Raw genomic sequence first — 12,154 nt, forward strand, 5'->3', positions numbered from 1 at the left:
AGCAATTGATTAACAAATCAATAAACTTGAATAATTTTTTATATAAATAAGCCTGGCAGCTCTGTTTTGTTAACCACACAAAGAAAATAAATATAAATTTTGAAATAATTCCAGCTCCAAAATCCATTTATCTGGCAGATTGCCGTGTTGAAATGCCAAATTTTGGTAAATTTCTTCAGTCAAACAGGGTTTTAAAGAAACATTGACACTAGCAATTGATTAACAAATCAATAAACTTGAATAATTATTGATATAAATAAGCCTGGCAGCTCTGTTTTGTTAACAACACTAAGAAAATAAATATAAATTTTGAATTAATTCCAGCTCCAAAATCCATTTATCTGGCAGATTGCCGTGTTGAAATGCCAAATTTTGGTAAATTTCTTCGGTCAAACAGGATTTTGAAGAAACATTGACACTAGCAATTGATTAACAAATCAATAAACTTGAATAATTATTGATATAAATAAGCCTGGCAGCTCTGTTTTGTTAACCACACTAAGAAAATAAATATAAATTTTGAATTAATTCTTAAGAATTATGAATATTTCCAGCTCTAAAATCCATTTATCTGGCAGATTGCCGTGTTGAAATGCCAAATTTTGGTAAATTTCTTCGGTCAAACAGGATTTTGAAGAAACATTGACACTAGCAATTGATTAACAAATCAATAAACTTGAATAATTATTGATATAAATAAGCCTGGCAGCTCTGTTTTGTTAACCACACTAAGAAAATAAATATAAATTTTGAATTAATTCTTAAGAATTATGAATATTTCCAGCTCTAAAATCCATTTATCTGGCAGATTGCCGTGTTGAAATGCCAAATTTTGGTAAATTTCTTCTGTCAAACAGGGTTTTGAAGATACATTGACACTAGCAATTGATTAACAAATCAATAAACTTGAATAATTATTGATATAAATAAGCCTGGCAGCTCTGTTTTGTTAACCACACTAAGAAAATAAATATAAATTTTGAATCAATTCTTAAGAATTATGAATATTTCCAGCTCTAAAATCCATTTATCTGGCAGATTGCCGTGTTGAAATGCCAAATTTTTGTAAATTTCTTCAGTCAAACAGGGTTTTGAAGAAACATTGACACTAGCAATTGATTAACAAATCAATAAATTTGAATAATTATTGATATAAATAAGCCTGGCAGCTCTGTTTTGTTAACCACACTAAGAAAATAAATATAAATTTTGAATTAAATCCAGCTCCAAAATCCATTTATCTGGCTGATTGCCGTGTTAAAATTCCAAATTTTGGTAAATTTCTTCAGTCAAACAGGGTTTTGAAGAAACATTGACACTAGCAATTGATTAACAAATCAATAAACTTGAATAATTATTGATATAAATAAGCCTGGCAGCTCTGTTTTGTTAACAACACTAAGAAAATAAATATAAATTTTGAATTAATTCCAGCTCCAAAATCCATTTATCTGGCAGATTGCCGTGTTGAAATGCCAAATTTTGGTAAATTTCTTCAGTCAAACAGGGTTTTGAAGATACATTGACACTAGCAATTGATTAACAAATCAATAAACTTGAATAATTATTGATATAAATAAGCCTGGCAGCTCTGTTTTGTTAACCACACTAAGAAAATAAATATAAATTTTGAATAAAATCCAGCTCCAAAATCCATTTATCTGGCAGATTGCCGTGTTGAAATGCCAAATTTTGGTAAATTTCTTCAGTCAAACAGGGTTTTGAAGATACATTGACACTAGCAATTGATTAACAAATCAATAAACTTGAATAATTATTGATATAAATAAGCCTGGCAGCTCTGTTTTGTTAACCACACTAAGAAAATAAATATAAATTTTGAATTAATTCTTAAGAATTATGAATATTTCCAGCTCTAAAATCCATTTATCTGGCAGATTGCCGTGTTGAAATGCCAAATTTTGGTAAATTTCTTCAGTCAAACAGGGTTTTGAAGATATATTGACACTAGCAATTGATTAACAAATCAATAAACTTGAATAATTTTTGATATAAATAAGCCTGGCAGCTCTGTTTTGTTAACCACACAAAGAAAATAAATATAATTTTTGAAATAATTCCAGCTCCAAAATCCATTTATCTGGCAGATTGCCGTGTTGAAATGCCAAATTTTGGTAAATTTCTTCGGTAAAACAGGATTTTGAAGATACATTGACACTAGCAATTGATTAACAAATCAATAATCTTGAATAATTATTGATATAAATAAGCCTGGCAGCTCTGTTTTGTTAACCACACTAAGAAAATAAATATAAATTTTGAAATAATTCCAGCTCCAAAATCCATTTATCTGGCAGATTGCCGTGTTGAAATGCCAAATTTTGGTAAATTTCTTCGGTCAAACAGGATTTTGAATATACATTGACACTAGCAATTGATTAACAAATCAATAAACTTGAATAATTATTGATATAAATAAGCCTGGCAGCTCTGTTTTGTTAACCACACTAAGAAAATAAATATAAATTTTGAATTAATTCTTAAGAATTATGAATAATTCCAGCTCCAAAATCCATTTATCTGGCAGATTGCCGTGTTGAAATGCCAAATTTTGGTAAATTTCTTCAGTCAAACAGGGTTTTGAAGAAACATTGACACTAGCAATTGATTAACAAATCAATAAACTTGAATAATTATTGATATAAATAAGCCTGGCAGCTCTGTTTTGTTAACAACACTAAGAAAATAAATATAAATTTTGAATTAATTCCAGCTCCAAAATCCATTTATCTGGCAGATTGCCGTGTTGAAATGCCAAATTTTGGTAAATTTCTTCGGTCAAACAGGATTTTGAAGAAACATTGACACTAGCAATTGATTAACAAATCAATAAACTTGAATAATTATTGATATAAATAAGCCTGGCAGCTCTGTTTTGTTAACCACACTAAGAAAATAAATATAAATTTTGAATTAATTCTTAAGAATTATGAATATTTCCAGCTCTAAAATCCATTTATCTGGCAGATTGCCGTGTTGAAATGCCAAATTTTGGTAAATTTCTTCGGTCAAACAGGATTTTGAAGAAACATTGACACTAGCAATTGATTAACAAATCAATAAACTTGAATAATTATTGATATAAATAAGCCTGGCAGCTCTGTTTTGTTAACCACACTAAGAAAATAAATATAAATTTTGAATTAATTCTTAAGAATTATGAATATTTCCAGCTCTAAAATCCATTTATCTGGCAGATTGCCGTGTTGAAATGCCAAATTTTGGTAAATTTCTTCGGTCAAACAGGATTTTGAAGAAACATTGACACTAGCAATTGATTAACAAATCAATAAACTTGAATAATTATTGATATAAATAAGCCTGGCAGCTCTGTTTTGTTAACCACACTAAGAAAATAAATATAAATTTTGAATTAATTCTTAAGAATTATGAATATTTCCAGCTCTAAAATCCATTTATCTGGCAGATTGTCGTGTTGAAATGCCAAATTTTGGTAAATTTCTTCTGTCAAACAGGGTTTTGAAGATACATTGACACTAGCAATTGATTAACAAATCAATAAACTTGAATAATTATTGATATAAATAAGCCTGGCAGCTCTGTTTTGTTAACCACACTAAGAAAATAAATATAAATTTTGAATTAATTCTTAAGAATTATGAATATTTCCAGCTCTAAAATCCATTTATCTGGCAGATTGCCGTGTTGAAATGCCAAATTTTGGTAAATTTCTTCAGTCAAACAGGGTTTTGAAGAAACATTGACACTAGCAATTGATTAACAAATCAATAAATTTGAATAAATATTGATATAAATAAGCCTGGCAGCTCTGTTTTGTTAACCACACTAAGAAAATAAATATAAATTTTGAATTAAATCCAGCTCCAAAATCCATTTATCTGGCTGATTGCCGTGTTAAAATTCCAAATTTTGGTAAATTTCTTCAGTCAAACAGGGTTTTGAAGAAACATTGACACTAGCAATTGATTAACAAATCAATAAACTTGAATAACTATTGATATAAATAAGCCTGGCAGCTCTGTTTTGTTAACAACACTAAGAAAATAAATATAAATTTTGAATTAATTCCAGCTCCAAAATCCATTTATCTGGCAGATTGCCGTGTTGAAATGCCAAATTTTGGTAAATTTCTTCAGTCAAACAGGGTTTTGAAGATACATTGACACTAGCAATTGATTAACAAATCAATAAACTTGAATAATTATTGATATAAATAAGCCTGGCAGCTCTGTTTTGTTAACCACACTAAGAAAATAAATATAAATTTTGAATTAATTTTTAAGAATTATGAATATTTCCAGCTCCAAAATCCATTTATCTGGCAGATTGCCGTGTTGAAATGCCAAATTTTGGTAAATTTCTTCAGTCAAACAGGGTTTTGAAGAAACATTGACACTAGCAATTGATGAACAAATCAATAAACTTGAATAATTATTGATATAAATAAGCCTGGCAGCTCTGTTTTGTTAACCACACTAAGAAAATAAATATAAATTTTGAATTAATTCTTAAGAATTATGAATATTTCCAGCTCCAAATCCATTTATCTGGCAGATCGCCGTGTTGAAATTCCAAATATTGGTAAATTTCTTCAGTCAAACAGGGTTTTGAAGAAACATTGACACTAGCAATTGATTAACAAATCAATAAACTTGAATAATTATTGATATAAATAAGCCTGGCAGCTCTGTTTTGTTAACCACACTAAGAAAATAAATATAAATTTTGAATTAATTCTTAAGAATTATGAATATTTCCAGCTCTAAAATCCATTTATCTGGAAGATTGCCGTGTTGAAATGCCAAATTTTGGTAAATTTCTTCTGTCAAACAGGGTTTTGAAGATACATTGACACTAGCAATTGATTAACAAATCAATAAACTTGAATAATTATTGATATAAATAAGCCTGGCAGCTCTGTTTTGTTAACCACACTAAGAAAATAAATATAAATTTTGAATTAATTCTTAAGAATTATGAATATTTCCAGCTCTAAAATCCATTTATCTGGCAGATTGCCGTGTTGAAATGCCAAATTTTGGTAAATTTCTTCAGTCAAACAGGGTTTTGAAGAAACATTGACACTAGCAATTGATTAACAAATCAATAAATTTGAATAATTATTGATATAAATAAGCCTGGCAGCTCTGTTTTGTTAACCACACTAAGAAAATAAATATAAATTTTGAATTAAATCCAGCTCCAAAATCCATTTATCTGGCTGATTGCCGTGTTAAAATTCCAAATTTTGGTAAATTTCTTCAGTCAAACAGGGTTTTGAAGAAACATTGACACTAGCAATTGATTAACAAATCAATAAACTTGAATAATTATTGATATAAATAAGCCTGGCAGCTCTGTTTTGTTAACAACACTAAGAAAATAAATATAAATTTTGAATTAATTCCAGCTCCAAAATCCATTTATCTGGCAGATTGCCGTGTTGAAATGCCAAATTTTGGTAAATTTCTTCAGTCAAACAGGGTTTTGAAGATACATTGACACTAGCAATTGATTAACAAATCAATAAACTTGAATAATTATTGATATAAATAAGCCTGGCAGCTCTGTTTTGTTAACCACACTAAGAAAATAAATATAAATTTTGAATTAATTTTTAAGAATTATGAATATTTCCTGTTGCGAACCGATAGTCAGGTTAATTCGCGACCTTAAAAATCCGCAGCCCAAAACTTAGACTCCAAGTCGCTTAAGTTAAAAATTATTGACTACGAAGTAACGGACAAAAATTCAAACAATGTTTATTTCGACAGCACAGAAATGCGAATGAATACATACAGATTTTATCTCACTGAACTTCACCCCCCTTTTCCCTTAAAGAAGGGGGTGACACTCTCTCACCATAAAGGTTATACCTTCCTCGAAGCCCCGAAGCTCCGACGTCACCGATTTTGGGCACGCTGGGAGCTCTTGGAAAAAACCCCGAAATAATCCCGAATACCTTGTCAATGCTCGACCTTCAAACTATGGCGCCACTGAATCGGCCCCAGAAACCGTCCCTACAATTCCTTTCTAAAAAGACGCTAAAAATAGCATTGTGGACAATAGCTAGGCTGTTGCAATGTGGTGAAATATATATATACCCGATTTTCGAGGATGGTTCCAATTTTACAAAAAATTATAATACAACACAATTTTAATATTCAATTAATTAAATCTATTTCGCAACAGCTTCCCCCCGATGAACTGAAAGTTCATTCCTGGTCTAAATCCAGTTCTAGGGGATATACCAGTTGTATCGGTCTCTTTATAATGTTTCGGTTTGGTAACCGCAAATTACACGATCGGACAATGCTGTCGCGTCCCTTGAACAGTTCTTCTATGACACCCGTTTTCCACATTAAACGTGGCACCTTATCTTCTATAAGCGCGACGTCACCGATTTTAAAACGCGCTCCGTCGGTTACTTGTTTTCGTTCGTGCGCGGAACGTAACTGCAAAATGTAATCTCGCCTCCACCGCTTCCAAAAACGATCCAATAAAGTTTGGTGGTACTTGAGTTTCTTGATTAGCTCATCTCTCGAGCTCCGGAAATTCGTAGGCTCTTTGAATGTCCTAGATGGTAATGTGGTAAGACGTCCCCCGGTCAGGAAATGTCCCGGGGTTAAAGGCGCCGGCTCGTCCTTGTCCGCGTAGTCGTATGTTAGCGGTCTTGAGTTGAGTGTCGCTTCGATTTCGGCCACGATAGTTACCATCTGCTCGTTGGTCAGGGACGCTTTCCCTAGGATTTTCTTGAGAGCGGTCTTGACGGAGCGGACCATTCTTTCCCAAAATCCGCCCCACCAAGCCGCTCTTTCCGCAATGTATTTCCATTTGATGCGAAAACTTGCGAGGTAGTTTTCCACTTCTGGACTTCTAATAGTTTGGAAGATTTCCATCAAGTCTCGCTCGGCTTTCTTGAATGTGCGTGCGTTATCGCTATATATGACTCGCGGTATTCCTCGTCGTGACGCGAATCTTCGGAACGCGTGGAGGAACGTTTCCGCCGACATATCGGACACCACTTCTAAATGAAGGGCTCTAGTTACCGCGCATGTAAAAAGTACGATATACGATTTAGTTATATTTTTTCCACTTTTGACATAGAGCGGTCCACAAAAATCAATTCCGGTGGTGTTAAAAACTGGCGCTTCCGTTATTCTATCGCCAGGTAGGGGGGCCACGATCGCGTTTCCCGATTTACCTTTAAATTTTTTGCAAATGATGCACGTTTTGACACGCGATTTTACCTTTTGGCGTGAGCGCAGGACCCAATAATGCTCACGTAATTCCGCCAGCGTCCCGTTAACTCCCGCGTGCATGACGCGCTCGTGGTAATAATCGATAAGGAGGTTTGTAAATCTGTGTTTATCTGGCAGGATTTTTGGGTGTTTCTCCCCGTATGAGAAATTGGCGTACTGCAGTCTGCCACCGACGCGTATCAACCCGTCTTCATCCAAAAACGGGTCCAGAGCGTATATTTTTGACTCCTTGTCAACCTTATCCCCTTTTTGAAGTGCGGCTACCTCCTTGGCGAAAACTTCCGCTTGTACTAGTCGGCCGAGTTTGGCTTCCGCTTCTAATAATTCTTCTCCCGTCAATGAAGAGTTCATTTTTTGGTTTCCGCTTTTGCTAGCTTTCTTAGCTAGTCTGGAAATTCTCGCGAATATTCTCAATAATTTTTCCAAATTTCCATACCTTTGCCAATTCACTATTGGCACCATCTCTGGTTCCGCGGTACAGCTTCCTTGGAAGATTTTAGCTTCCTCATTTTTCCGAACTTCCGGATCGTTGTTGTTCGCTGGCGCGTACATGACCTTCGATGTTGGCCATCTTTCTTCCGTCAGCCGAAGCCATCGTGGGCCTTCCCACCAGGTTTTCGACTGCTTCAGCTCTGCGATCTTAAATCCTCGTGTTGGGTAGTCGGCCGGGTTGTCGGCTCCCTTGACATGGCTCCAGTCTGCTGGTTCAGTCAACGACTGAATTTCGCTAACGCGATTGCTTACAAATGGTTTAAAGTTCTTTGCGGATTGACGAATCCACCCGAGAGCTATGGTAGAGTCTGTGAACAATCTTACCCGATCTAGTTCTTCCGCGAAATCGTTGTTCTTTACGTGACTAGTTAGGCGGGCTCCCAGTAGCGCACCCATCAGTTCTAAACGCGGTAAGCAAATTTTCTTTATCGGTGCGACTCGCGTTTTTGACGCGATTATCGTAGTCCCGATCTTTCCGCTTTCGGACACGTACCGAATGTATACAACGGCCGCGTAACTTTTCTCGCTCGCGTCACAAAAACAAACTAATTCCCGATGTTTGATTTTTTCGTTACAGCTCTCGTGGTAATAGAAACGCGGAATTTTAATTTCGGTTACGCGTTGTAGTTCCTCGCTCCAAAGTTCGAATTTAGCGGATAAATTCTCAGGTATTTGTTCGTCCCACGAACATCCCGCTTCCCACAGTTCTTGAATTAATAATTTCCCGATAATGGTAAACGGCGCAATCAGTCCGAGGGGGTCGTAAATTTGAGCGACAGTTTGTAAAACACACCTTTTCGTGCTCACCCGTTTAGTCGAATTCTCTAGCAGCGACTCTGTGTTGATTGAAAACTTGTCAGTTTCCGTTTCCCATTGCAGTCCTAGAACTTTGACAACTGGTTTATTTTCTCCTTGTGGAACATTGTTTTCCACCCAGGCTTCTCGTAATTCTGGTACGTTCGTTTGAAATTTCCTCAAGTTCATATTGGCTCTGCCGAAGACTTCTCTCGCTTCCTTGGTCAGCTCTAGCGCTTCGTCTTTCGTTTTTCCGCCTCCCAATAAGTCATCTACGTACTTGTGTTCTCGTATCATTTTGCAGGTACGCGGGAATTCCATTTCGTTTTTCTTCAAATGGTGTTCGATGGTAGCGTTTAGCAGATATGGGCTACAAGTAGCCCCGAAAGGAACGCGTGTTATCCGAAAAGTTTCGAAATCATTTCCGGTCGATTTAGTGTTCCACAAAAAACGTACCGCGTCGCGATCGTTCGGGTTTAGCGATATTTGCAGGAAAGCTTTCTCTAAGTCCGCGATAAAAGCGACTTCGTTTTTCCGAAATTTCACAAGTAAATCTAGCAAGTCCGGGTTCAAGTTCGGTCCTGGTTTCAAACAATCATTTAGAGATTGCTTTCCGAACGCGTGTGAAGACGCGTCAAATACTATTCGGAGGCGCGTTGTTTCGCTGTTGGTTCTAATAACATCTCGATGGGGTAAATAGTACGTTGGGTTACCCAGGTCCGGATTGTTCGTTACGCGTTCTACGATGCCTTGCTCGATTTGTTCTTGCATGACGTCACGGTACTGTTCATACAAGACTGGATTTTCTCTAAATCGCTTGAATAAGTTCTCGGTTCTTCTAGTTGCTACGGCTAGGTTGTCCGCGAGCATTTCTGTATTTGCCCGCCAGGGGAGAGCTACTTCATACCTCCCATCTGCTATCCTAATCGACTTTTCAAACTGTTTTAATGTTTCGGCATTGCTCGTATCTAAATTTATTTCGTGACCCTTCACGCCCAAGGTTTCTAAATCCCAAAATGTTCGAAGTTCATTGGCTAATTCCTCCCCTACGGTTGCGACGTGCATAGATACACTATCTCTTACTGCTGACGTAAGTGCAACCGACGTTTGACCATGGAGGGTCCACCCAAAAAGTGTCTTAACCGCTACTAAAGCTGGCCCCAATCGTCTAACCTTTTTCTCGCTGACTACTGTCCAATAGTAGTCACTACCTATTAGGAGGCCTATACGCTCATCTAAGTCCGTTCCAAAATTTCCGTCGGCCAATTCTATCCCCCCCTTCCTTAAAAGGGCCTCAGCCTCCTCCCCAGGTACCGATATCACGGCGCTGCACAATTCTGGCCTAACCAACGCTTCTATCATGGTAAATTTTCCCTGTTCTCTCAGATTTCCTACAGCGAGTCTAACCCTATTTGTCGTAACCCGTTGTCCTTCTGTGTTCCCGAAATTGTGGATCGACAAGGTTTCTTTCCCCACCACGGGTAGGTCTAATTTTTTAGCTATATCTTCTCTGATATAAGTTCGGTGGCTACCGTTGTCTAAGAGACAACGGACACCAAATTTCACTTGGGAATTACTTGGTTCGCCACTTGTTACGCTAACCCCAGCGGTTTGTAGTAATACCTTCTTATCTATCCACGTTCCTTCGACCGCGATCGTCGTTAGGTTTATAGAGTTATTCGTCTCGTCTTTGCTAGATTCTTTCTCTTTAAGCTTAGTTTGGTCTTCGCTTTCTAAATTATCTTGTCGATCGCATAAAGCTAAATGATGATAACCTTCGCACTGACTGCATCCAATTTTATTTCTACAATTTCTAGCCATATGGCTAGCCCCCAAACAGATAAAACACCTGCCCTTTTTCCTAGCCATTCTTTTCCTTTCGTCTCCGGTGTAACGCTTACACTCTTCGGACGCGTGGTTATTTAAACTACAAAATACGCAATACTTTCGATTTTTCGCCGTAACTGTTAGGGCCGCTGCCGAAGGGATATTCCCCCCGCTAGCCGTCCATTTGCGCTCCCGGTTCCCTTCCCTTTCTGAAGGCCTAAATTCCCTTACTTCGGCTTCCTGCGGTTTGCAGAGAGCCAAGGTTCTTTCCCTGCTAGACACTTCTTTGCCAAGAAATTTTACAATTTCAGTGACTTGCCAAGGACCATCCTCCCCTCTTTGCCGGCTAAATTCTAGCGCTATTTCTTGAGGTATACATTTCATAATTACTGGGCAAAGTAGCCCCCCGTAGGTATCGGACACTACTCCTAACGATTCCAATCCCCTAATCTGAACCTCGATTGTGTCGTAGAGACGCCTAAGACTAACTGAGTCAGTAGCTCTCCTGACTGGGGTTAAATTTATTAAAGTGTTCATATGCTCATTTACGATAAGATCGGTCCGTCCAAACCTTTCTTTAAGCAATTTTATCGAAGCTTCGTAGTTGCCGTTCGATCTCGATAAGCCCGAAATGGCTCTGAGAGCCTTTCCCTCCAAAAACGAGTGCAAGTAATTGAACTTATCTGACGTGCTGAGGGACTCATTTTTGTTGATCGCGTTATCGAAACTGCACCAAAAATCTTGCCACTTGGCGACGGTTCCGTCAAACTTGTTGATTGTTAGCTTTGGCAGCTTTACCGTTCTTTCGCTGTTTTCTGGACGCCCGTTCGCGCCTCTTCCATTCGCTCCCGAACGACCTTCGTAACTTTCCGCTTTGCTTCTAGCGTCGATGATTCGCTTCTGCATTTTTAGCCATTGTGCCACCGTTGTCTCTAGGTTCGCTAGGTCTACCTCTTCTTCTAGGTCGTCGTTGATTTTCTTTAAATTCTTCTCGACCTGTATCAATTGATTCCGTAGTTGGAGAATTACCGTAGAGTCGATTTCTGCTTTTCCAAGCTCCGTTTCAAGCTCGTTGATAAATGTTTCCGCTTGATCTTTGTTTAAATTCCATTTTGCCTGCAACCGCTGCAACGTCGTCATCTTCTGTGGAAGTTCGTTGTCGCGCCCGACTATATTCAACTAACACTTATACTTTGCAAAGTATCCTAAATCTAAATTCCCTCCCGGGTTTCGGCACCAAAATGTGTTGCGAACCGATAGTCAGGTTAATTCGCGACCTTAAAAATCCGCAGCCCAAAACTTAGACTCCAAGTCGCTTAAGTTAAAAATTATTGACTACGAAGTAACGGACAAAAATTCAAACAATGTTTATTTCGACAGCACAGAAATGCGAATGAATACATACAGATTTTATCTCACTGAACTTCACCCCCCTTTTCCCTTAAAGAAGGGGGTGACACTCTCTCACCATAAAGGTTATACCTTCCTCGAAGCCCCGAAGCTCCGACGTCACCGATTTTGGGCACGCTGGGAGCTCTTGGAAAAAACCCCGAAATAATCCCGAATACCTTGTCAATGCTCGACCTTCAAACTATGGCGCCACTGAATCGGCCCCAGAAACCGTCCCTACAATTCCTTTCTAAAAAGACGCTAAAAATAGCATTGTGGACAATAGCTAGGCTGTTGCAATGTGGTGAAATATATATATACCCGATTTTCGAGGATGGTTCCAATTTTACAAAAAATTATAATACAACACAATTTTAATATTCAAT

At 37.4% G+C, this 12,154-nt stretch overlaps 1 protein-coding gene across 1 annotated transcript; it reads right to left on the reverse strand.

Annotated features, from left to right (window-relative positions):
- Nucleotides 1-6,218: 6,218 nt before the first annotated feature.
- LOC149936095 (uncharacterized) lies at nt 6,219-11,519 on the reverse strand. Its single transcript, XM_090153627.1, has one exon. The coding sequence runs from the start codon at nt 11,517-11,519 to the stop codon at nt 6,219-6,221; it is 5,301 nt and encodes a 1,766-aa protein (XP_090009753.1).
- Between the last annotated feature and the right edge of the window lie 635 nt (nt 11,520-12,154).

The sequence above is a fragment of the Leiobunum rupestre genome, chromosome 7 (genome assembly GCF_980474605.1).
Source record: "Leiobunum rupestre chromosome 7, qqLeiRupe1.1.hap1, whole genome shotgun sequence".
Classification (NCBI taxonomy): Eukaryota; Metazoa; Arthropoda; class Arachnida; order Opiliones; family Sclerosomatidae; genus Leiobunum; species Leiobunum rupestre.

Coding starts and splice junctions, on each gene's coding strand:
- LOC149936095 (XM_090153627.1), bottom strand. CDS start 11,519: ATGACGACGTTGCAGCGGTTGCAGGCAAAATGGAATTTAAACAAAGAT.